This window comes from Peromyscus leucopus, chromosome 16_21 (assembly GCF_004664715.2).
Source record: "Peromyscus leucopus breed LL Stock chromosome 16_21, UCI_PerLeu_2.1, whole genome shotgun sequence".
Taxonomy (NCBI): domain Eukaryota; kingdom Metazoa; phylum Chordata; class Mammalia; order Rodentia; family Cricetidae; genus Peromyscus; species Peromyscus leucopus.
The window spans coordinates 10,043,836-10,069,886 of record NC_051084.1 but is presented as its reverse complement, the minus strand read 5'-3'; the positions used below and the strand labels follow the sequence as shown (position 1 = coordinate 10,069,886).

Sequence of the window (26,051 nt, the reverse complement as noted above, 5' to 3'; positions counted from 1 at the left end):
TCCCCTACCCAGGCCACTGGCAGCCTAGTTCTCCTGGGCAGAAAGCTCCACCCAGGCTCCAGTGGAGAGGAGAGCTGGGCCAGGCCTTTGTCCCATGCTCATAGACAGAGGAGGGCACTGAGAGGCAAGTGTCCCTACCGCGTACTCCCTGACACCCCCGGAAGGAGGCTCTGGTGAGTACTGCCTTGATGAAGGATGGGGAAGAGCCATCTTGCTGAGCCCTTGATGGTACCGGGTGAGGGACAGATGGGGTCAAGGCCACAGGCCTGTTCCTGTTATAGGCTGGCCTCCCCACAGGCTGGCTGGGATTGCCAGGGGATATAGACCTGCTGGAGGCGCTGGCGGCTTAGAATGCATGTGTGTGTGTGTGTGTGTGTGTGTGTGTGTGTGTGTGTGTGTGTGTGTGTTCTGGGGTGAGCAGGGCCTGGGACAGGCAACAATTTAAAAATGTGGTTATATGTTCCTCTCCCATTTCTTCCTGTCTCCCTAGCATGATCCTCTCTCCCTCTTTCAGGGTGCACTAGTGTGCTCCCCTGGCCCACACATGGGCAAGCCAGGTCTGCAGTGGTGGCTATGGGTTACAGGTGAAGGGCTGGAGCCAGGCACTTTCCTCCACATAAAGTTAAACCTTCCTAGAGGCGGACATCCAGGGGAAGTCCCTCACTCTTTAGAGCCAGGGATCAGCATGTCCTGTCCCATGTGCCCCACCTTTCTTCCTGGGTGGGGCCATGGGGCTGGGTGACATCAGCGCCTGTGGGCAGTGTCTTGGGGCCTGGGGATAGGGACACCCAGGAGAAGGGTGGGTGTGGTGATAAGCCACCGCCGAGACACGTTCATAGGAGACAGAGCCACAGCACCGTCAAGGTTGGAGATCTCTGCCGCCCTAGACAGTGGTGCAGTCTTGGGGACCCCCATCTCCATAGTTTCTGCAGGCTCTTCAGGGACCCCAAGACCTGAACCTGAGCCAGCCCTGCGATCTCAGGATCATACATGGAATTATGGGAAGGGAACCCAGCCCCACCCCTTTGAAATAGGGTCTCACATAACTCAGTTGCCAAGTCTAGCCTTGAGTTCCAGATGCTCCTACCTCCACTTCCCGAGCTCGGGGACCACGGGGGGGGGGGGGTGCACCGCCATGCCTAGCTCTTCTGAGTCTTGCCACACTTACTTCACCCACAGCAATTGACACTAAAGGACTCTGAAGTCCTTGATGGGCAGCACAGACTCTTCCGTTCACAGCACACCTCACTGGGTCCTGACAGGAACCCCAATACCATGATCCCCCCGACATAACACACACCGCACCTGGACCCGGCTACCTAATCAAAGCTTTGTTAGATCAAGCACTGATCATGCCTGTAAGATTCCTCTTGGTCGGCCACACACTGATTCTCCCACACCCGCCCCACTGAACTGAAAGGACTGTTGGCCCATAGGACAGAAAGGACATGACTGGGACAGACCACTCCTGGTACAGATGGGGAGTCTGAGGCAGGAGTCCCTCCCGCGGGGGTGCCTTGCATCCAGGCCCCACCATGCTCTATCAGGAAGCTGAGAAAACCTTCCTCTGCTCTGGTACCCTCTGTCCTCTTCTTGGCTGCATTCTGGGGCCAGCAGCAGCCCCTCCTGCTCTGAGAAGGGCACTTGAATAAATCCTTCCCAGGCAGAAAGCCTTATGGCTGTGTCTTGTTCACTAGCAGCCGCCGGGAACAGCAATAAACTTTATGAACATTGGTTGTTAGGGAAGGAAACCTGCAGCCTGGTGGGGGAGGTGGGAGTGTGAGGGATGGGACACATATACAGGATCTTGTGTCAGCCTGCATTGTGCATAGCCATTTCTCAGCCTCTGTTGGCCCCTGGCCCTGGTGAAGTAGCCGCAGAGGCCATAACCAGTCTTGATGACTTCAGAGCTTTTTAAAGATATTCCCGATGGGGCAGGAGAACTTCAGCTGTAGGCTATGCACTTGGGGACAGGTCTGGACAAACTCAGGGTGTCCCAAGAATAAGCTTACTGGTTGTTGGATGTAGAGGGGGTGCTGGCTTTAGTTTTCAGACAGCGTTAATCCCTCTCTGGGCATTCCTGGTACCGGCATGTGGGCTGCTGCCCTCTGCTGGGGAGAGGGTGTGCTTGCAAGTCTCCCTAAGATTCACTCCAGAGATGGACAGTGCAGGACTCTGGTGGGAATGAACACAACTACACCACACACGCAGCACAGGCATGCAAACACACACACACACACACACACACACACACACACACACACACACACACACACTGCTTAGCCTTTACAGCCGTTGCGATTGATAGCATGCTTGTCTGGTATTCACAAAGCCTGGGGTCCAGCCAGGACGGCATAGGCTGGGCATGGTAGCACACCCCTGCCCATTACCACCTCAGGGGTTTTCAATGAGCTTCCGGTCCTCTCATCTCTAATGGATTAAAAAGATGCTCCCTCGGGCATCACAAGGGCATTGAACGATACTTGTCTCAAAAGCATGAAATGAAATGAAAGCAGGAAGATCATGAATTCAAAGCCAGACCGGCCTGGAGACCCTGCCTCAAAGACAAAAACTGAACCCAAATAAACAACAGCAGGACAGAATCTGTTGCCATCTGTACCATACAATGCCATGCTAGCCACGGGCAAACCCATGTCTCCAGCACGGAGACCTCTCGCCCAAGCCCCGGAACCAACCCTGCTATGAAGAGAAAGTCACCAGGCCTGGGGAAGGGGCTGGAGTTGTGTCTGTAGGTCTTAGTTAACAGCAGTGTCCATGGTCCTGAGTGCAGCCTAAATGCTGTGAGGCCGCAAAGCCTGCTGGGAGGGGAGCTGTTGAGGGATCGTGTCCCAGCCTTGCCTCGGCAGAGCAGCCCTGCTAGGGTGCCTGGCTCCTACAGTCAGCCTCCCCCATGCTTCTCCTGCCTCAGCAGCAAGCTCAGAACATTGCAGGAGCAGCTGAGTACATTTGTCAGTGGCTGAAGGGCTTCTGAACTAATAATCACGGTATTAAAATTGTATTTGGTCCTCAAGCTGGAGGAATGTTGGGAGATTTTAAACATTAAGAGGAAAAGAGGGGGAAATCCCCTCTCAAAGAATGAAATTGGTGTGGGAATAAGTTTCCGGGGCTGAGGGATATGGAGCGTGGGCCCGAGAGCGTGGAAATCTTGCCTTCCTGGGAAATGGATGTTCTCTAAAGACATATTTCAGCCACAGCCTGGAAGGTGATGTAAGCAGCCCCCCCCAGAGCTCACTCTGTATTGATCCCACCCAGCCAGGGAGTCAGGAAGGGGGCAGCGCACTGGCCTTGGGCTCCTGAGTTGTTTTAGAATGGACTTGCAAACGCCATTAATTCCCCTTCTGGAAACATAAGCCTCGGCCTCCCTGGCCTGGATGGGCCCAGATAATGCACGGCCCTCAGCCACGTGGGGAAGTCTGAGACTCCCCTGCCCATTACCACCTAAGCGGTTTTAAATGGGTTTCGGGTCCTCTCATCTCTAATAGATTAAAAAGATGTTCCCTCAGGCATCACAAGGGCATTGAATGGTACTTGTCCTGAAACGCCGGCTCCAAGAGGCCTGTGAAATGTATGTTAGAGCTTTGGAGACAGAGAGCAGACCATAAACCACTCCGCTTTTGAATTGTGTGGCCTGCTGGGCCCAACTGCAGTCTCTCTTCATAATGCCCTTCCCAGAAGGCCCTTCCCCCACACACCTGAGGTTTTTCAGGATGTGCTCTCTCTGTGTGGGCTTCAGTACCTCTATAATCCGAGTGGGACTGTCCTCTCTCTCCCCAGGTGTGTCTGTGTGTGTGTGTGTGTGTGTGTGTGTGTGTGTGTGTATGTGTGTGCATGTGCACACATGGAGGCCAGAGGTCAATGTCAGGTGTCTTAATCACCTCTCCAGTTTATTTTTTATCTTTTAAAATTGTGCATATGAAGGTTTGTCTGCTACATGTGTGTGCACTGCATGTGTGCCTGGCACCAGCAGAGTTCAGTTAGGGTCATCGGACCCCCAGAACTAGAGCTATAGATGGTTGTAGCCACCATGTAGGTGCTAGGAACCTGGGTCCTCCACAAGAGAACAAGTGCTCTTAACCACTGAGCTATCCTTCCAGGACCCTACTTCTTCAGTTTGAGACAGGGTTTCTCTGGGTAGCCCTGGCTGTCCTGGAACTCACTCTGTAGACCAGGCTAGTCTCAAACATAGAGATCCATCTGCCCCTGCCTCCCTAGTGCTGGGATTAATGGCCATGAGGCCTGGCAGCCACCTTATTTTTTTGAGATGAGATCTCACACCAGACCTGCAGCTCTCCAGTTTGGCTAGTCTGACTGGCCAGAACGCCCCAGGGACCCCGCTGCCTCTGCTTCCCCAGGGGCTGGGGTTACAGGCCATCCCCGCAGCAGGCAGGGCTGATCTCCCCCTGGTCAGCCCCTTCCACTGACCGCTCAGGGCCTCCATAAACCAGGCCTAGCATCCCTGCCCTCTGGTCACCCATTCCTGCCCTCTCCCGCCCTGTCTCCGAGGGCATTCCCTGAGCAGGTCCTCTTCTTCACGCTCCCCAAGGCTAAGCCAAACCTCTGCCCTGCTCCCGGTCATTTCCTGGGCGCCCCGACTTATGCCCCTCCCAGCCCAATGCAGAAACCCCCTCAGCCCTTCCACAAGGACTCCTGTTATTAGAAATCCGTGTAGACTCTGCAGTGAGTACGGTCCATCGTGGTGCTTCAGTGCGTGCGCGCGCGTGTGTGCGTGTGTGCGTGTGTGCGTGTGTGCGTGTGTGCGTGTGTGTGTGTAGGACCTAATTCACACTCACCCTTCCCAGGCTCCCCATCACTCTTGTACTTGCAGGCCAACCAACCTCGCTTTAGGTTTCCATAGGAGAGAACATAATGTCTATTTGTGGTGCAGGGACTCGAACCCAGGTCCTTGTGAATATTATGTTCTTGCTGTATCATTACTGAGCTGTACCCCCCCACCTCCAGCCCAGAGGGCTCATTTTTCAGCATAATTTTTCCCCTACCCGTAACCACGAAGCACTCGTTAGACCGTTAGTATCTGTTGATTGAGAAACAAATGATGACAAAAACCTCCAGGAATCCGACAAACGTCTTTAAATGAATTTGTGCACCGGTAATTATAGTGCTTATGCGTGCTTGGGAAATGGCCAGGCTCCCCGGGAACCTACCCAGATCATGCTGGGTGGCCCAGTGGGGAGGGTCTTGGAGAGTCCTGGGGTCCTCACTGCTGAAGGAGCCCAGTTGTCCCTACCCCATTTCAGAACAGGGAGTGTCCCCCAACCCAGCGGAGGCAGGCTGGCTGCCATTCAGCCTCGTAGGGCTGCAGGGTAGGGCTTGTCCTGATGTGGCCGGCCCATGGCCTTACTCACTCCTGGCCCCACAGCCAGCCGCACCCCAGAGGCCCAAGTTAGCCCCGAGGCTGCTGGAGTGAGGCCCAGTGCCGCTTCATTCAGGACGTGACCCGGCCAGAGGCCAGGAGCGGGCAGGACGGGGCCACCTGTCCACCTTCTGGGGCAAGGGGCAGCTCTTTGCTGAGCCCCTTCCCGCTGGGGGTGCCTCCACAACTCCTGTCTGCTCTTCCAGCTCTGCTGTCCCACCTTCCCAAGGGCGCAGGAGAAAGGAAGGGGAGGGATGAGGACGGTGGGGCTTCAGGAAGAGGTGTGGCTGGAGAAACACTGTCTCTCCAAAGCAGCTGAGGGTCTCCCGAAGGTGTGTCAGAATGGGGGGGGGGTCCCCTCAGGGAGCACCTCACTTGCCTTCCCAGCACCCCAGCTGACGCAGTCATCTGGAGAGTCACTTGTGGGCTGCTGTCTGCGTGGAGACCCCACGGAGCAGTCTTGCACGCTCTGTCCTCTGAGCCTCGTGACAGGGCCATGGCAGTGCGCAGTAAAACAAACTCCTGTCTACGGCCAGCTCATCCTCAGCCTCAGTGAGCTGGAGTGTGTGTGTGTGTGTGTGTGGGGGTGTCGTGACAGATCCTGGGCTTCTGACTCACAGGAAGAAGAGCAGGGCCTGTGGGCCTAGATACAAGGCCCAGGCAGCTAGAGCTATTTATCTGGGACTTCAGGAGAGGATGAGGCCACCTCCACCTCAGACCCACAGGGTTGCAGGCCGCATCAAAGGGAGTAAAAGGAAAAGACTTCAGACTCCCTGGGAACCAAGGTCCCACCTCTGAGGAGGGGCAGAGCCCACTCTGTAGCTGACCCCCCACCCTCCAGCCCTCCCACCCCACCCCTGCACCGCTCTCCTGCCACTCTGCCCAGCTGCCTCAGAACCGCAGACTTCACAGCCCAGGAACAGGAATGAGAGGTTGCCTGGCCTAGAACCTAAGGCCTGCAAGAGCGAGTCCCTCACCTTACCCGGCCACCAAGTGCAGTGTTCTTAAAGACAGGCTGGCGACCCAGCAGACTGCGTCACTGCCCTCAACTCAGACTCAGGGCCGAGGCTCTCCCCCAGAGTGCAGGGACCGCTCTATTCCCAGAGAAGGTGTAGCCAGGCCTGAGCAGCTCACCTCAGGAAAGGAACAGCAGGCGGAGGCAGGAAAGAGTCTACACAGAGACTCACCCTCAAATGGTGCTGGCCGCCTGGCCAGGAAGTTCTCAATAGCCCCTGCCTGTCCCCTTGTGACAGATTCTACAGAGGTGGACCAGGACAGGCACATTCACCCAGAGAGGGGCGGGGACCGCCATCAAGTTTGTCCCGGAACCACTTACGTCTTACAGGCGACTCTGGCCAAGTCTCAGCCTCTTTTGGGGGGGGCTCAGTTTCCTGATGTTCAAAGCAGTAAAGGACATCTGATGTTAACAATTCCTGCCTCCCAGCAAGCCGGGAGCTGGTGAGCACAGGCTAGGCTAACAGGCCTTAGTTCAAATCCCTCTTCTTCCCATCCCAGCTGGTACACACAGGAAAGCCTCTTGACCTCTCTGTGCCTCAGATCCTCAGCTGGGAAGTGGGCTGCTAGCACCAGTTACCTCACAGGGTGGTTGTGAGGTTGAAACAGTCCGTCTAAGGGACCCAGAATGTCACGTGGCATACAGCAAGGGCCATGTGTGCGGCAGTATGAGGAGCCATGTGGAACCGGGCATTGTGCGTTGGCAGACTTGAACTGGCATCTGAGAGCCATGCCCGGCAAGACTGGGGCTGGGCCCAGGGAGACGAGTGTGACTTCCAGGACGGGCTATAAGTGAACTTTACGGCTGTACCTCTAGTTACCACAAGTGCCGCTGCCTGGGGAAAGGTGAATCCCCACAGGCTGACGTGAAAGTTATGGGGGCTGTGCTATCCTGGCCCACGTGGTCTGTGGGCCCCCTTCCCTTAGCTGTCCACACATATCCCCAGCTTCTCTGGATCCCGAAAGCCACCCCACAATACCCCCGACACACACACACACACACACACACACACACACACACACACACACACACCAGTGGCCTCTCTCCACCTCAGGATAGAGATTCGGAAAGGGCCCTCTGGGGTTACTGGCCCATCCTCTTGCTTCAGGCTTTTGTCCTTCCCTCCCCCAATGCCTCGCCAGCCACCTCAACGTCCCAGGCAAATGTACGGGTGCCAGGCAGAGCCCATGGCCCATCCCCCTCCCACTGGTGCACTCTGTGGCCTAGAGGACGGGCAGGTCAGGGGGCCTGTGTGGGGACAGGGACAGGACAAACTTGGACTTTCCATACTGTGGCATGCTGGCAGCCCGGGCAGTTGGCAAGCCTAAGCTTAGGTCCTGAACAAAGTGATGGGCACTGCTGTGTGTGGAGCCAGCCAGCCATGCCCAGGGCCTGGAGTGAAGGTCAATTAGAGGGTTAATGATGCCCAGTACTGTCCAGTCGCATGGTAGCCAGGAGTCCAGCAGAGGGAGAGGTATTAATAACCTGTGGTGAGGGCCCTGCTGTGGGAATGTCCTCTCAGATGGGACAGACACTCCACAGAAGAGCGACCCCTCACCGTCTCCTTGGCACTCTTCCGAGGCAAAGTCAGAATGACTTTAAAAACTGGTTTTCCAGAGTCCCAGGTGAGTCAAGCCCTCTTTCGGGAACTCAAAGGAAGTGGTGGCGCTGGGCTCAGGGAACCTTCTGTGTCCTTGTCTTAAATCTGCCCCTGACTCTACATCCTGTTCTACTGCATAGAGAAACTGAGGCCCAGAAGGCTTGGGTGACCTGCCCAAGGTCACCCAGCAGTCTCGTCGGCTCTTCATAAAAAGTAACACAAATAGCATAGCTCTGCTCTGGAGAAACAGAGCAGTCGTGTCCGGAGTGGGCGCCCCGCAGCTCCGCCTGCGTCTCCCCGACTGGAGGTGGATATTTCCAGAAGAAAGGCAGCCTGGCAGAAGTCAGGACTAGACCCTGAGCCTGGAAACTCGCATTTGTGTGGGTTGCTTGATGGTTGTAATAATTGAATTCAAAAGGTGCAACGTAGTTATTTAAAATCCCCCTCTTATCCTTGATTCGCGGAATCAGACCACTTTTGGCCAGTTTCTCATGAAGACTATTTCGGAAGCAACACACACCTATGTGCCGTTTTGTTTTAGGGCCCATGGGTGACACACCCAGAACCCCCTTCTTCATATAATTCCTGTTTTCCTTTTTTTTTTTTTTTTTTTTTTTGCCGGAGAAGTGTGCTGCCAGGAGTCACCTGTACCGGGACAGCAGTAAAGGCCAAGAGACAGGAAGTCAGGGACCACGGGCAGCCCACCCGGCGGCGGGAGCAGCAGCTTCTGCCTCTTGCCTTCCTCGGGAGGGCTTGGTGGTGCCATGGTGGTACTGCGCAGCACCGACAAGGCCACCGGCGGGGTAGGCGTGCCGCTGGAGCCCTTCCTGCACCAGGTCGGTGGCCACCTGAGCATGCTGCAGTACGACGCGCACACCGTGTGCAAGCCCCTCGTCTCCCAAGAGCAGAAGTTCTACGAGTCCCTGCCCCTGGCCATGAGGTGCTTCACCCCACAGTACAAAGGTGAGTGGCGGGACCCAGGCTCAGCTGCGCTCGGCGCTGCTGGCACTGGGTGTGGGGTGTAAGCCTGTGTGGCGACAGCCTCTCCCCAGCAGCCAGTGTCCCTGCGCTAGGGTCTCTCTGAATCCCTCCAAGCCTCCTCCAGATCATGAGAGTTAATGGCTCTGGAGATAGGTCAAGCTACTCGGCTTCAAAGAATTGGGAATAGTATCAAGAGATGCCCAGTCCCACTGGGGCCTGATGGGATCTTCTACTCTGCTCTTTGGGAGCGGTATGGGTGGGGCTGTGGTTAAACATATGACCAAGGGAGGTCTCCTTGGTCTCCTTATGGGGACCCAGGCCAGACAGGACCTGGGGAATCAGGGACATGACTTGGTTACGAGTCCACACACAGGGCGCTTGTGGGAAGAAAGAGTTCAGTAGAAGGACTGTGTCTGTTGGCTTTCTCGTCTGGTACCCCTGCCCAGATCCAAGGGTAGGAGTTTGGTCTCCACTCGGGGGTTGGTAAAGGAGGTCCTGTGGAGTTGACTGCCAGGTGACCCCCCACCAGGACATGCCCCTCTAAAGGATCTTAGTTTTTCATGACGGAGGGCTGCTGCCCTGCTTCTGAAGTGTCTGCAAGGCCAGCAATTATGACACTCAAATAAGCCCATCGGAAACCCACTGTGGGGGCTGGGGACATGCCTCAGTCTCCCGAAAAGTGCTTGCCTAATGTGTAGGAAACCCTGGTCCCCATCCCCACCAATGCACCAGCTCGAGCATGGCGGCACATGCCTGTAACACTCTTTCCCAGGAGGTGGAGGCGGGAGGACCAGAAGTTCAAGGTCACTCTTGGCTATGCAGCAAGTTGGAGGTTCAGAAAATAAACCCTGTTGCATTCCAGGGCTCGGGACAACTGGGAAGGTCAGATGCATCCGCACTGGTGTTCCCAAGCATGGCCTTCGTCAGGGCTCCTGGGTTCCATTCCAGACCTGCCAAGCAGGACCCAGGCAGGAGTCAGGACCAGGCGTCACTTGATCATGGACCTGAATGGGAAGGTCTGCTAGGTGCGACCAGACCACAGGCCTGGAGGTGACTTCTGAGCCTTGTTCCACACTGGGTCTCTGTGGTGAGATGGCTGGGAGCCAGAAGAGGACAGTGGGCCACCTGTGGGGCCTCCACTCTTGCCTGCCCTGGCCTTCCCCGCGGTCTCCCAAGGCCACAGGCCAGCGCTGACTCTGTTGGCTCCGGGTCGCTGCTTACTTTGTCAGAGCATTCACTGGAATTAATGTCTGTCCTTCTGTAACACAGCATAGGGTAGCAGGTCCTGGCGTGAGGTGGACCCCTGCCAGCGAGCGGCATTTCACGCTTGCTCGGCAAAGCTCTGGAGCTGAGAAAGACTGTGGGGGTCTGCCACAGGCAAAGGGAGAGACTGATCAGGTCTTTAGGAGACCCCCACCTCACCGTGACTCTTGGTCCTGTCTACACAGGCCTTTGGTGGGGATGACAGGGTGCTCTCGGGTACCAGACACCTATCCAGACCTCTGCTGTCTGGGGATACCTCTTTGGGGCTCTACTCTTTGGGGCTCTAACTAATTACAAGATGCTCCCTGCTTAGAAAAGGGTTACAACCCCAAATAATCATTGTAAGTTAAAAATATCATAGATGAAAAATGCATTTAATAGACAGAACCTACCTCAGACCCTAGCTTAGCATGTGGCGTGCCACGGGAGCCACTGGGAGTGACCGCCTCTGCCCGGCGTCCTGAGAGGCCTGTGTCGTGTATCACTAGCCCAGGAAAAGATCAAAACTGAAAAATCAAAGGATGTTTTCTCTTGGATACATTTCACTCACACCATTATGAAGTGGGAAACTTGTAGGTCAGACTACCCCGTACTGAGGGCTCCCTGCACCTCGATCCAAAGGTTGTAGCTGAATGATGACCCGCGCTGCAGGGTCCAGGTCAGCCTTGCCTTTGGGGTGTCTTACAGATGGTGTTTCTGAACACAGTGGGGGTTAGCTGGAGCTGGGGACCTCCTGACTCCCTGGGATAACGGATGACTACCAGCCGGCCTCAGAGAGGGCTTGGGTGACACCCCAATGCCAGGCTTTGATGAAGCAGGAATACTGACTCACTCTGGCTATGTGAGGAGACCCTAGAGCAGGCCCTGGGGGGACACTTGGTTCATTCCTGGGTACCTGCAGCAGAGCTGGGCAGTAATGGAGGTGGCTGATTTTAACCAGAAAGAGAGGGGGCAGCAGCTGGTCCATCATGCCTGCTCTGGGCCGTTGCAAGAGGATTCCATGCCCTGGTTTACATAAACCTCATAACCCCAGAGACACAGATGAGGAGAGCCGGCTTGCCCGAGGCCAGGAGAGGCCGGGCCAGGATTTGAAGCCCCGATGTCTAGCTCTAGAGGGTGGGTTCTTGGCCCCATTACCTACTCACTCAGCTACCTGGAGTGCCAACTTCAGGGCCCATCTATCCCCAGGAGGGAGGAGACAGTCTCTCTCAGGAGCACTCAGCCAGAACATCCTGTCAGTAGACTAGATAACCTGCTCCTACATAGGAATCGCTTTCTCAGAGAGGAGGGGCCATTTCTGAAGTGGCTGCTACATGCCATGGGGCCATCCTATCTATGCCTTCCCCCACAATGGCATCAGGAGAATTTCGGCTAGGGTGGCATTCTAAAAGGCAGTGCCGAGTACCAGCAGCTCGCTCTGGCTCTTAGCTGGGTCGGCTGCTTTGCCATCTTGGGGCTGTGTCCCTTGCCTCTCAGGCGGCCTGTGGGCCTTGGGTGAATGAGGACAGGCACTTGGGTTCAGTTGGCGGAGGGTTTGGCCAGATTCATATTACAGATGGCGGCGGTGAATGTTCTCATAAGCTTAAAAATAAACCCACGATACGATATCCGCCAAGACTCGGGAAAGCTGCTTGGTCAAAACCAAAACTGCTGAGATGCTCCGGGCATGCCAATCGTGCCAATAAGCACTCTGTCGGCCCAGCTGGCAGACTCTCAGGCTGAGGAACATGGGAAGAGCTGTGGCAGGCCCCGAGGCTCCCCGTTGGGCCTCAGCAGCAGATCTCAGGCCTCGGGGGTGGGGGGGGTCTGAGCCCCATAGTCACCGTGGCTCTTGACCCTAGAGCACAACCCCAGCACCGGAGAGTCTGGGTTCCCCTGGGTCAAGGGCAGGCAGCCGGGCACTGCTCACAAGGGAGATCTCAGCGGGTCGGCTCCGGGGAAGCGCTGTGCTGGGAGAGGGGGAGAGAGGGAGGGAGGGCACAGGGTGAGAGAGGACAGAGGGAGAGCACCAGGCCTGGGAGACAGCCGGACAGTGACCCCATCAGAGGCAGAGGCTGAGTGGCAGGGACGCTGAGCCGGTGGTGAGTCCCTGACAATATGAGAAATGGAAATGACTTTGGGGTTTTATTAGTCGGGGGTTATTTGCACCTCCACTCGCTGGCATTTATGCAGGCAGATGAGATCAGACAAGAATGAAGCCTGCAGCGGCGGGAAGGTCACATTTCTTGTCTCTCTGGGGAGGCCTCCTGGGCACAAGCTGCCAAGAACCGTGTTTTCTGGCAGGCATGTCACCATAGGCCCTCAAGGAGAAAAGGCCAGGGGCTGCCGGATGGGAGCCTGAACTTAAAGAGACCCCAGAGGACATTGCTCTTGGCTGGTGGGGCTTCCTGGATCCACGAAGCAGCTAGAAGGGCGCAAACTCCCTCCAGGACGGGCACAGGGCAGCTAGTGCTTTCTGTTAGTCACAGAGGCTTCATGTTGAGGTCTGGAAGGTTCTCCTCCCCAGGGCAAACACAGCAACCTCCTGCCCCAGCCCTCTGTGATGGTATTGCTCCCTGAAGGCCCAGAGAACAGACCGGCCAGAGCCAGGGTTTCTGGGAACTCAGCAGGGGCATCCCTCATACATGCGTAGGTAAACACAGCCCGACTCTATCACTCCGTGGAGTCCTGAGCAATGTGTTTTGACACGTCCCTTCAGCGCCCACCTGTTAGGTGGCTGTATGACCTTGGCTCAGACTCCGTGACCCCTGCTGCACCACCGCCAGCCTACGTATGTGCTGTAATTTAGAAATCACAAGTGAAAAGTGAGCGGTGCCAGTCCTGGGCCACATATAGTAAAGAGAGATGAGGAAATGTCCCCAGCCGGCCACCCTCAGGCACAGAACGAGTGAGCGTGACAGGCGTGATTCAGGATGAACACCAATGTCAGATAAACACCAACAGCATTATTACTACTGCTGAGGTGTCTAAAGGACGTAGGGGCCTGGGCGGGGTGCAGGAGGAGCAGTTTTTTCAGGAGTCTAAGAGAACTGCATGTCCCTCCCAGACTGCAGAATTAGGCCACTAGGAATCTGAGATGACAGGACTGGCCCTGCGAGTCCACTGGGCTAGTGTGGACGGCCCTGGAGAGCCACATGCTGAACTGCAGAGTGGCCCTGGGAAAGAGGGTCCACAATGACAGCCCCCAGGGGCAGGGCAGGGATACAGGCAGGAAAATCAATCGGCAGCCTCCCTTGCCCTCTCGGCCAAATATTCACCTTGCCACTCATCCTGGGGAGGTGACCAAGGGGCCTGGAAAGAATGTAGACTATATAGAAACTCACAACCCCACCTCCTCTCCATCTCAGTCAGTAGGAAACAAGACGTGTTCGAGAGAGTTTTGAAAGGGACTATGCAGAAATTCATACAGGCTTGAGGGTGCACTGAAAACGTAGCCCCTGCAGGCATGCGGGACGGGAGGGAGGAGGAGACCCCCTGACCCACCCACAGACATATGGGGGGGGCACAGATGGCCGAATGAGTATCTTCCTTTCCTCACCCTCCCAGCCCTGCCAACACCCCGCTGGCCAGAGCCACTGGGAAGCAGAGCGCAGGGCACTGCCATCAGGGCACTGCCTACGGTCAGCTCCTCAGCACCAAGCAGGTGAAGAAACTGAGACGTGGTGAGGACAGAAACAGGCAGAGGACAGGGCCACCTGATGCCCTGTTCTCACAGAACAGGAGGCGAAGTCTGTGGCGTGGTACCAGGGCAAGGCCAGGTACCGCTGGATGCCAAGCCCCACAGAGGGAGACCGGGCTCCTCCACTACGACAAGGACTCTACAAGGTGACCATGTAGTGTGAATGCCCAGCACAGAGAGCTTTCTGTCCCACCAGAGTGTCTGTGGAGAATACAGAGCATGTGGTAGATAAGCTTTGGGGAGGTCCTTGCCTATATGGCTGGTAGTTTTCCTGCCATGATTACCAGCTGTGGTGGCAAGAGATACCACATGTTAGGGAAACCTCGAAGACTCTGGAGTTTCCTCTAAGAACCACATGTGATCCCTGTCTCCATATGCTGATGGATACAGCCAGAGATGATGGCTGGGCACCAGTGGGAAAGGCAGGGGACAAGGCTCTGTCTGATGGGGAACAGAGTCCCGAGTCCAGCCCTGCCTCGGGAAGGCTTCCTGGGGAAACTGGTTGGATAAAGGCGAATGGGGAGAAAGAGATGGATGAGGGGGCAGAGAGGAATGGGAAGGGGATGGGCCAGGCTTCCGTTAATTGGCGCCCCCTGGAGGTGGGGAGGTGGGGAGGCTCCTTCATGGAGGACCAGCTCTGAGGTATCCCAGGTTGGCCATGGATGGGCTGGCTGGCCCCGCTGTAACTGGTAAGGTGTGGGCAACCGTGCAGGCAGGAATCCAATTCTGGAACAATGTAGCAAAGTGTGAGAAGCAAGATAGAGAAGAGCACAATCCTAGGTCACCCCAGGCTACTTTCTGCAAGCTCCAGGGGGTGGGTAGGGAGGTGCCGGGAGACATATTCAGGACCAAGATCAGGTTCGGTAGTCTTGACTCTTCCTTGAGAGAGGAGCTAGGGAGAGAAGGAGGCTGCCCAGGGCCACTAAACTCAACAGCTATGACCCACAACCCGTGACCTGGTGTGTTCTTCCCTCCTTCATGTCCCGCAGGAACCGTCACAGTACGCCTCCGGAGAGACAGCAGAGGCCATCTTGGCCTGGTGGCCAACCCACTGAAGGAGAACCTGGAGCCTCTGCAGGTCTCCCCAGATTCCAGAGCGGTAGCCATCTGGCAGACACTTCAGCAGCCTGCCAGCAGTGACAGCAGACCCCGTCCCCTGGCCCAGCTGGCACACTCACTCAAGGAAAGGTGAGGGCCACTGAGCAGGTGACAGAAAGCTGGGTGTTCCTCCCTCAGCAGGCACCACACTGCCCCCAAGGCCAACTACTCCATGTGAGGGTTGGTGTCAAGAAAATGAGAAATAATCTAAGTGAAGGCTTAGTCTAGAACAACCAATGTTGCAAAGAAACGGGTGGGGGGTGGGGGTGGGGGGTCTTTGTCTCTTCCGCCCTTTCTTGGGGGAGGATGGGCATGTGTTTTAGCTCACGGGCTGACACACAGGCAGGACCTGTGTCCAGAGCTTGTTTAATTAAATACCTGCTTCGCTGAGACCACACAGGTCTCTGGGGGAGAGTATGCCGCCGGAAACTTGGAATAGTTTATGGAGAGGAAGTGTGCCTAATTTCTCTTGAAAGTCAGCTTTTAACAGACCGTGCGGGAGGAGACAAGGAAAGTGAGTCCCAGGAGACAAAAGAGGCCCCCAAGGGCCTCGGGACCTCAGAGAGATCTTGGGAGCCTCTGATGATGTCAGCTGACCTTTCCCAGGGTCCCCGGGGGCTTTAAAACATTTATGGGAAACAAAGGGATCAGATACAGTGACAACATGCTCTTCCCCAAGGAGCCACAGATCTAATTAAGCGCTTGGCTCAGAGGCAGGGCTATGTCGTCACAGCTGGGGCCAAAACGCGGCGGGGCACGCTCCATCCGTATGGCGTTGTGAGGTCTCAAGGTCATAACCGCATACCAAGGCATGAATCCAGACCCCCAGCTTTGAGATCCCAGGTGGGGTCGCCATCCCTTTCCTTCATCACTTTGATCCCAAGAATGGACCTAAATCGCTCTAGCCCTCTGAGGGCGGCACCTCTAAGAAAAGCCCCAAGAGGACCTGGGCCTGGCGTGATCTAGTGTCAGGTACCCATTTTGGGCAGGGAGGTTCTCGGGACCCTGCGGTGTCTCTGGTGGTTTGGTGAGAGAGTCCTATGCAGCAGTCTGGGTGACCTCTGTCAGAGGCCATGCCAGAGAACCCAAGCAGTGGGCCACAGGCATCCTTCTTGCCTCTGGCTACTGCTGCCGTGGCTGTCTTCAAATGCTTTTCTCACCACAGCACAGCCAAGGTGCTTCTGAGCTCCGACTGCCACCTCGGTACCCAGGCCTCCCCGCTGGTGGAAAGTGCGGATGGGAGCCAGGTGGAGAGAAGAGGCTTTAACCCGTGGGGCCTGCACTGCCACCAAGTCCACCTGACCCGCCTGTGCACCGAGTTCCCGGAGGACAAGTGGCACCGTATCCTTACCGCCCTTCATCTGCACACAGTCCCTAGGGCAGCGCAACAGATGGACAGACAGCACGTGCAAATGCACACACACACACACACACACACACACACACACACACACACACGGAGACAGGTGGGGTGGGGAGGGAAACAGATGGAGTGAGTTGAGGGTCTGAACCCATAAGCCCAGGGTCTAGAAGAAATCAGATCCATTCGAAAGAAGACCCAGAGAAAGTGGGGACATCCAACTGGTGGCTAGGCTGGGCCCTGGTGAGCATGTCTCTGGCACTTCAGCGGGACAGGAGAGATGGGGCAGGGTTAGTGGGAGAATGTGATGCTACCGAGGCAGGGACAGGAAGAAGTCCCTGTGTCCCACCCCCATTCCAACGTCCCTTCTGTCACTTCACTTTCTACCTGCAGCCCAAGAACTGTGGAGGGACCGCCCCCCCTCCACCCCACACCACCATGTAGTTTAGGCCCCTCCCCGGGGGGGGCCCGCTCCCCCCCCCCCCCCCCCGCACTTGCTGCAAACATCCACTGCTCTTGCAGTATTTACTACGACACATCTGCCGCCCTAATCCCTAAGAAGCTTTGGAAGGATAATTACTCCGCTGAAATTAATATTCCTGCAACTTATCTCCGAGGCGAACATCAACCCCCTTGTCCCAGAAGGTGCCGGCCCGTTCAGCGGCCCGGAGGTCTCAGCCCTATGATTTTCTGCCATAAAATGTAAATTGGGCATGGCCTGCCAGGAATTTCATGCCTGCATTTAAATTTCAACCTCAGAGCAAAATGGGAAAAGCTTCTCATAAACTCCCCCTAAATAAATGGACTTATTAAAGCAGACTGCCAGTGAATATCTTGCATTCTTAATAGCCAGGTTCCTGGGTAAGGCTGGAAACAGGAGGGAGCGGCGAACAGGAACCTCGGGTACTCTGACTGGTGACCCCAGAGCTCTCCTTGACTTAGTGCCCCCAGGGTTCCTGCTCTTGGAAAATGTGGTGTCACAATACAAGCAGCCCTGCATCTTGGATCTAAAGATGGGGACCCGGCAGCATGGGGACGATGCATCTGAGGAGAAGAAGGCCCGTCACATGAGGAAGTGTGCGCAGAGTACTTCGGCCTGCCTGGGTGTGCGCATCTGTGGCATGCAGGTAGGCAGGTGCAGAGGGCTGGCTGCGAGGGTCGGAGGCTGGCATCCTGGCAGGCCTGGATGCCTGTCGCCCACACCTCTCCCTCCCTGCAGAGACCATTACCTTAAGGAAGCAACGGAGAAGGCTGTAGGGTGCTTTCCAAGCAGGGACGCCTCTGGTCTGAGGGTCTGAAATGCTGGGTGCTTGTTGTAGTGTTTTGTTTGAGACAGGTTCTCAGGGAGCCCAGGCTGATTTTATACTCCTTAGGTAGCCGAGGCTGACCCCGAATACCTGATCCTCCTGCCTCCACCTCTGGAGTGTTAAGATTACAGGAGTTAAGTTGTTTTGTTTTGTGGTGCGGGGCTGGAACCCAGAGCCTTGGCAGGGCGGGGGGAAGGGGGGGGAGGCACTCATCTACCACTGCCTTGCATTCCCAACCCACACACTGGTTTTTTAAAGAGCACCACTGAGGACAGTCAAAACTCAGTCTCACCATTTGGGGCAGCTGAAACTTCGTGCGATGGTCCTGTGGATCCTACCCACGTTGGGAGGACCAGTGTGTGGGCAGGGGTTGGAGAAGAGCTGAGAAAATACACCTGGTGGCTTAGTAATCCCACATGCGTGATAGAACTGAGCGCTGTCTCCTGGGGGGGGGGTGCAGCAACCCATTCTTTTGCATTTTCGTTAGCTATCTCTCATCTGCTGCTTGGTTGGGTTAACCAAGAGGGAAGGTCAGAAGCCACTGAACCCAGTCAGAGGGGCGGTGTGTTCCCTTGCTGCCCGGGTCCCAAACCTCTGCTTAAGAAGCTGTGGAAAGACTGCCGGAGAGAGGCAGGAATCTACCCCATCTACCAGGCTCTGTTTTGACGGCAAACGTTATCGCTTTCCTTAATCGAAGCTGCCACCCCTTGAAGCTGGAAGTTGAGTCCATAAATTCATTGCACAGATGTCCCCGGGAAGGCTGGGAATGCAGTCCTCAGAGGACAGAGCGGGATGATTTGTGGAGTAAATGGAGACTCTCTGCGGACCTCCAACCTTCTGCAAGTGACCTGATTTATCTGGAGAGTGACGCCTGTCACGTGCTTAGGAAGGCTGATTTAGCAGCTGATCTCCGGTCTCCCAAAAGCCTATTATAGCTTTCTGATTAAAAACAAACAAAAAAACCACATTATGTAACATGAAGGCAAGACAGGCCTCAAACAGTTGGCCAGGCACAGGCAGCCACGCCCACGTGTGCCAAGTCCCCTCTGGCTGTTTAGCTGCAGGCTTTGACTCAGCCTCCATTGCCCCTGAGCTGTCTGATGGACTGGGTGTGGCCACCATGGTGTCCCCCATCAGCATCTCTTCCGTCTGCTCCCTTCTGATGGCCAAGGGGTGACAAGGGCAGGAAACTGAGACTGTGAAGAAAAGAACCGTTCACTGCACAGGGAGGCTATGGACCTCTTACGCTCCGACAGGCCCCGCCCACACCAGATCTTTACCTCGGCAATTCACCTGGACTGTTTGGAAGAGCCATTCCTGCGTACTTAAACTCTGTGAGAAAGGACTCAGTAACTTTGTTAGGGAGAACTTAATCGAACTGGCTCTCTGAGTCCATTGGCCCGGTTTCAGGTTCCTACTGCCGCATTCCAGCTTGAGTTTGCTAATATCTGAATTGAAGACGGCCAGAAGCCAAGATTTAAATCACGACTTGGAAGTTGACATCGGAAATTCACAGGAAAGGCGATCCAAACCTCGGAGTGGTGTGCTGAGGGTCACCTCTGCGGGTGAAGGATCTTTGGGCCTTGGGTTGAGACCAGACCTGCAAAGAGACTACTTTAAAATGCTGCACTGGAGCATGCTGGGAGACCACCTCCTGTGCATCTTAACCACTCTTCCCCAAATCTCCTGGAAATCACATCATATACTACGGGAACTTGTAATGCTGCCGTTGTATCACAAGCAATTTTGATTTGTTTTGTTTTGAGATAGGGTCTCATGTAGCACAGGCTGGTCTTGAACTCACTATGTGGCTGAGGATGACCTTGAGCTTCTGATTTTCCTGCCTCTATCTCTCATATTCTGGTTTTATAGGCTTGCACCACCATACCCAGTTTATACTGGGGATCGAACACCGATTTGATCTTGCTAGGCAGGCTCTCTATCAACTGAGCCACATCCCCAGCCCCCGGGCACGCTTTTATTTTTTTCTTTTTTAACGTTTACAAGCCTTCATATTTTCTCTCTCTTTCCCAATGTAAGGTTTATCAAACTGATAAGAAGAGCTTTCTCTGCAAAGATAAGTACTACGGAAGGAAGCTCTCGGAGGAGGGCTTCAAACAAGCCCTTTCTCAGTTTCTCCACGACGGAACCCGCCTGCGCACAGAGCTCCTGGAACCCATCCTTCGCAGGCTGCAGGCACTGCTCGCGGTCATCAGGAGCCAGACTTCTTACCGGTTCTACTCCAGCTCCCTCCTCATAATCTATGACGGGCAGGAGCCTCCTCAGAACGCTCCTGAGACCACCCAAGGCAGCCCCTCCAGTGACCCTGCCAAAGTCGATGTCCGAATGATTGACTTCGCTCACACGACGTACAAGGGTTCCTGGAATGAGCACATCACCCACGAGGGACCAGATCCTGGCTATATTTTTGGCCTGGAAAACCTCATCGGAATTCTGCAGGATATCCAAGAGGGAGAATGAAGGTTGCTGGAACTTTCTAGAATTTTCTAGGCTGCAGATTTTGCAAAGGGACCCAAGCTAGTGTAGCCTAGATCCCCTGTAGGTGTCTTTGTAATAACCGCGTCTACCTTCAAAAGCCATCTCCAAGTATGGCTGGCAATGTTGACAGTTGCTACGGAAATCTGCTCTGCAGGCATCCACTCCCCCCCCCCCATCGGGCACCTTCCACAGGGCAGCTCCTCTGGGAGCAGACAGTGAAAGGGACACCACTGTGGGGTGAACAGGAGGGTGCAGCCTGGGTCAGAGGCCAGCACTGCAGTGCTGCAGGGCGCCTGCATTCCAGAACACGTTTCTGTGTCATGCTGCAGTCCTCCACAGCCATGAGGGAGAGAAAAAAAAAAAAAAACCTCCCGGAAGAAGAAGCCTTGAGGAATATTCTGCTTGTGTGGATGGCCGCCCCACAGGCAGACATAGTTAATGCCTGTCCTCCGCTATGATGAGTTATAGGTGAGACCGGAGTAAGTGAACCCTTACTTTGTCCATCTTGCCCGCCTTGTACGGGCTGGGGTGTGGTGGGGTGCAGCTCGGGAGGAGGGCTTGTGCTTCGCATGCATGAGGCCCTGGGTTCCCAGAGTCACAAAATAAGAACAACAATAATAATGAATGAACGAGTGGACAAGGAGAGGCGCAGGCAGACCCTGACACCCTGCTGGGCATGTGAGGGGAGGTGTTCCCACAGACTCCTGGGGGGTGGGGGCCACACTGTGACCACATGGTGACGCCGACCTGGAAATGCAGCTTCCGGTGGAGGTCGGGTGCACCGCCAGAGGAGCCAATCGCTTTCGGCTCTCTTCTCCATTTCCATTTATTTATTTTGGGTGTGGGTAGGGGGAGTTGGAAGCAGAGAACCTAGAAGACCGGGAAACCCAGGGCGATGTTTACAAGAGTGGTGGATGCTAGTGTATAGGAAAGCGGAGCAAACAGGCCTAATGAATTCCTTCTTCTGCAGCACTGGAACTTATTACAATGCCCTGGAGCCTGCCGCTATGCTATGCTCCCCAATTAGGGAAATAAATTTGTTAATAAAATTGCTGAGGTCACCAGTGATTACTGGAGCGCCTTAATACCCTATCTGTTTGTTTATTCCGGTCAGCGTGCTGTCCAGTACTTACAATTTATGAGAAACTGGAGTGACCGGCAAGAGCAGCTCACCAGTTACCCGTGGTCCCTCAGGAAATCTGGTAGCAATGGGACTAATAAAATATTCACATTGGGGGGGGGCTGAAGTTGGTAGCCTGCCTCCCTCGATCCCAAGAAGCCCTGAGTTCCATCCCCAAGACTGCACCGCATGGCAGTGGGTACATGCTTGCAATCCCCACACTTGGGAGATGGAGGCAGGAGGATCAGGCGTCCAAAGTCATCTTTGGCTACGGAGTGAGCTTTAGGCCAGCTTCGACTAGATGAGACCCTGAGTCAAGAAAAAGAGCGAAATTGCACGTGTCTGCAAGCAGGCTCGGAAAGGAAGGGGCCCGGCATTTGAAGCCCTCCAGCACAGAAGCAGGGCAGCATCAGGCTCTAATGGTAAGAGTGATGTTTCCAAACTCCACTCCGATGGAAGGGGAAGAGTAGCGTGGACAAGAACAGTCCTCTTTAGTTGTGTAGTACAGTGGCACACGCCTTTAATCCCAGCACTCTGAAGGCAGAGGAGGTGGATCTCTGTGAAGTCAAAGCCAGCCTGGTCTACAGAGTGAGTTCCAGGCCAGCCAAGGCTACCTAGTGAGTCTGCCTCAAAAAAGCAAGACAAGGACATGGGTTTCAAAGCAGATCAGCTTTCCAAATTACACTCTGGCCGAGGTAATGATGTCATTAATTTGCATACTCTATGCCCTTGGCAAGAAAATGGAAGCCGTCCGGAAACAAAGTATTTGCCAATGACAAATCAGATCCCTGGAGGCTGGGGTACCACATCAGCCACGTCCACGGTTCCCCAAGCCGCTGCCACCTCCACCCTCTCCCACCCGAGGGACTGGCCAGGGGCACTACTACACAGCACCCTCCTCTTTCCTCCAAGGGTTGTTTCCACCATGTCCTTCCTCCTCCTCTGCGCATGTTCAAGGCCCAGACCCAGCTCTGTTCTCACACTACCCAACGAAAGTAGTTCACGGTGAAAAAGGAACAAAGCCAGGTTTAGCTTTAGGTAGTGTTACTGGACCCGGAGGGGTGGCTGTGGTCTGGAAACTCACCCTGGCTCTGCAGATTTCAAACTCAGTGGACAGAGCCTGCCTGGCCCAGCTGGGGAAGGAGAGGAAGAAAGGGGGAGAAAAGATTAGGTGTGGCTGTACTTGGCAACTCAGTTTACTCAGGACGGAAGCACTTTAAGGAGCATCCCAAGCCACACACGTGAGACAGCACCCAGTGATGCTGAGGATTCATCTGCATGGTGCAGAGGACTGTCCCTGTAACCCCTTTTATGTTAGAGAGGTTTATTGAGAGGATCTGCCTTAGTTGGGGTTTCTGTTGCTGTGATGGAACACCATGACCAAAAGCAGCTTGGGGAAGCCAGGGTTTATTTGGCTTACACATCCAGGTTACCGTCCATCACTGTGGGAAGTCAGAGCAGGAACTCACGCAGGGCAGGAACCTGAAGGCAGGAGCTGGAACAGAAGCCATGGAGTGCTGTTTGCTGGCTTGTTCCTCATGGCTTCTTCAGCCTTTCTTTCTTTCTTTCTTTCTTTCTTTCTTTCTTTCTTTCTTTCTTTCTTTCTTTCTTTCTTCCTTCCTTCCTTCCTTCCTTCTTCCTTCCTTCCTTCCTTCCTTTCCTCCTTTCTTTCCTTCCTTCCTTCCTTCTTTCTTTCTTTCTTTCTTTTTTTTTTTTTTTTTGGTTTTTCGAGACAGGGTTTCTCTGTGTAGTTTTGCGCCTTTCCTGGAACTCACTGGTAGCCCAGGCTGGCCTCGAACTCACAGAGATCCGCCTGCCTCTGCCTCCCAAGTGCTGGGATTAAAGGCGTGCACCGCCCAGCTCTTTTTTTTTTTTTTTTTTTTTTTTTTGAGACAAGGTTTCTGTGTGTAGTTTTGGTGCCTGTCCTGGATCTTGCTCTGTAGACCAGGCTGGCCTCAAACTCAGAGAGATCTGCCTGGCTCTGCCTCCCAAGTTCTGGGGTTAAAGGCCCGGCTCAGCCTGCTTTCTTATAGCACACCCATAGCACCACTTACGGTGTGCTGTGCCTTCCTTACATCAATCATCAACCAAAAAACTGTAGACTTGCCCACAGGCCAATCTGGTGGAGGCATTTTCTCAACTGAGGTTCCCTCTTCCCAAATGACTCTAATTGTGACAAGCTGACATAAAACTAGCCAGCCAGCACAGAGTCTGTGGGAGGAGGCTGGCCCTCATCTGGGGGTGGAGGGCTGAGGAATTAGTTAGGGAGGTGGGGAGGGACAAAGGAAAGGAAAAGTCCAACAGAGTCATACACAACAAACAGCCGATTCATAGACAAACCAGCCGATTCTGTGGTGGGGGGTGTCAAGAGGAAAGTACAGAGAGCCAGGTGGTGGGGACACTTCAAAACCTGGCCCGGGCTCATTCATTGTGATCTCATTAACTAGTCCTTCCCTTCTCTCCTACCGCCAAACACTTACCAAATCCCTAGTCCATGCAGACTGCGCTGCCTGCAAAACAAGACCGTGTGAACGTCCTCGTAGTATCACCGAGAATCAGTGTTCTGATCACAGTATCACAGTATCACAGAGTATCAGGGAGTTCACAGGACAGTTGGGACTCCACAGAGACTCCTGCTGTGAGAGGGGACAGGGCCATCAGTGCAGATGTTGCCAGGAGTTGCAGAGGCAGTGAGGACCTCACCTCAGGGCATGATCCAGGAGGCAGGCAGCAGCTAAGATGCACCTGGACAGAGTGAGGTCTGAGAGGGGCCGATCAGGGCAGGTTGTTCCGTCAGGTTGACTGGCAGGCACGAGATGGGGGAGCAGAGCCCAGGGCCCAAAGCTAACCCCCTTCCCCGCACACACCGTGGCTCTCTTCTGAGTTGAGAAACACACAGGTTCAAGTCAGAGTGGAGTGTAATTGCAATCAGCAGGGTAACTTTCAGTTGGGGCCAGCCAGCAGAGAGTCTCTGCGTGGTCATCCAGGACCCAGGCTCCTTAGTCTGAGGTGCCAAGGTCTTCCACTCACTGTCCAGACAGCTGCTATTGGCAGGTACAAGGGCGGCAGAAAGAGGAAGGACACACCCACACCCCCGCGGACAAGAACTAGTCATGGGGGCCTGCCCAGATGCCAAGGAGCTGCCGTGAGGCCGTGAGGCCGGGAGGGAGGAGGCTGAGTCACAGGCTCTGTCCTGACTGCTCCGTCAGGGTTTTCCAACTTGTATTTTTCCTCTGTTTCCCCCCACCTCTTCCTCCTCCTCTTCCTCCTCCTCTCTTTTCTGGTCTGTGAATTTTGCTTTTTCATTCCTTATTTATGTTCTTTTAATGGATGCTTTGGTCCGTGTGTCTTCTCTCCAAATTCACTGGTTGAAACACGATCCCCAGCGCAATGGTTCTCAAAGGGTGGGGCCTTTAGTAAATGATTAGCGCCCCTTTAAAGGGCGGCAGCGGGGGTGAGGGGGCATCCCTGATGGGACGGATGGCTCAGTGGGTAAGGGTGCTTGCCGTGCAAGCCTGGTGACCTGAGCGAAGCTGCGAGGGGAGAGCCTGCCTCTGCAAAGTTTTCCTCTGACTTCCATGTACCTCATGGCATACTCCTCCATCACACATACAGTGACAGGAAAGGCTGGTAGCATGCCTAGAACCTCAGCATTTGGAGGGGAAAGGCAGAAGGACCGGAAATTTTAGGTCATCCTCAGCTACCCAATGAGTTGGAGACCAGCCTAGAGGGGCTTGCTTGCCCTCCTCCCCGAGAGCACTCACAGCATCATTCCCTCCTCCCTGGAAGCAAACCCAGCATCATTCCCTCCTCCCTGGGACCACACACGGCATCATTTATGAAGAACCAGCTCCACTAGACAGCGTCTGATAGCACTTTTATCCAGCCTCTAGAATTATGAGCAATACATTTCTATTTATGAGGAAATTTATCCAAAGAAGAAATGGATTTGATGAGCACCCAGCCCGTCTTTACAATGGCCTCTCTCTCCATTACCGTCATGTCGATATGATACTTGACATGAAGAAGGAGATGAAGGAGGATAAGCGGGGCATGAGGGAAGGCAGGGGCCTGGAGTACCTCTGGGCAGGTTCTAACTAGGCCCTTCCTCTGGCTAAATCCTCACAGGCAGTACACTGGCAGAATTGGTTAGGGCCGCCCACCTCATTCCTCTGTGAGACCCTAACTGGTCCCAAAGACAGGCGACCGGAAACAGCATTGCATGAATACCTCCCCTGGGAGCCATAAACTCTCTAAGGTTCCCACAACAAACCAAGGTAAGATTCCACCAGAGTTCACCCTGGGAACCTAAGCGTTTATTGGGCTCACTTACAGAGCATGGTGAGGGGTTACAGTCATGAGTGTGGGTGACCCCCAAGCAGCCACACTAGAAAGTGTGAACCCAGCATGGATGATGGAGTTCCCCTAGCCTATGTACTCTAGCATCCCCTGACAGCCTGAGGACATGCGCAATCAGGGCAGAACTGTTCGCAACTGGCTGGTAGGAACAGGAGGGATCCCTGGAACCCCGGGTGAGAGCTCAGTGACCCCCAACTCTCCTTCTCTAATCCAGACGATCTCTCGGAAGCAGGCATGGCTTTTTGCAGGGAGGATCAAACTTTGCCACGAAGAGCAAACCTAGGTCGCCCCAATTCAAGGAGCAACCTGCTTCTCACCTGGCCTCTCCCCCTCCTCCTCCACCTTCGGGGACAAGGGAGCAGGGCAGCCTCAGAGACA

The 26,051-nt window shown here is 54.8% G+C and overlaps 1 protein-coding gene and 1 long non-coding RNA gene across 3 annotated transcripts; one reads left to right on the top strand and one right to left on the bottom strand.

Annotated features, from left to right (window-relative positions):
• Ip6k3 (inositol hexakisphosphate kinase 3) lies at nucleotides 1–21,281 on the top strand. 2 transcript variants are annotated; one of them, XM_028888442.2, is made up of 6 exons: nucleotides 1–173; nucleotides 8,635–8,970; nucleotides 14,920–15,118; nucleotides 16,194–16,369; nucleotides 17,340–17,515; nucleotides 19,736–21,281. In XM_028888442.2, the coding sequence occupies exons 2-6, from the start codon at nucleotides 8,772–8,774 to the stop codon at nucleotides 20,174–20,176; spliced, it is 1,191 nt and encodes a 396-aa protein (XP_028744275.1). In that variant the 5' UTR covers nucleotides 1–173; nucleotides 8,635–8,771; the 3' UTR covers nucleotides 20,177–21,281. The 2 variants fall into 2 exon arrangements, with proteins under 2 accessions (XP_028744275.1, XP_037055735.1); XM_037199840.1 differs by lacking the exon at nucleotides 1–173 and adding an exon at nucleotides 7,713–8,032.
• LOC119086761 lies at nucleotides 17,944–19,474 on the bottom strand. The gene is made up of 2 exons (XR_005090119.1): nucleotides 18,976–19,474; nucleotides 17,944–18,891 (listed from the first exon to the last, which is right to left on the bottom strand). It is a non-coding gene; the product is annotated as an uncharacterized LOC119086761 (long non-coding RNA).
• Nucleotides 21,282–26,051: the final 4,770 nt, after the last annotated feature.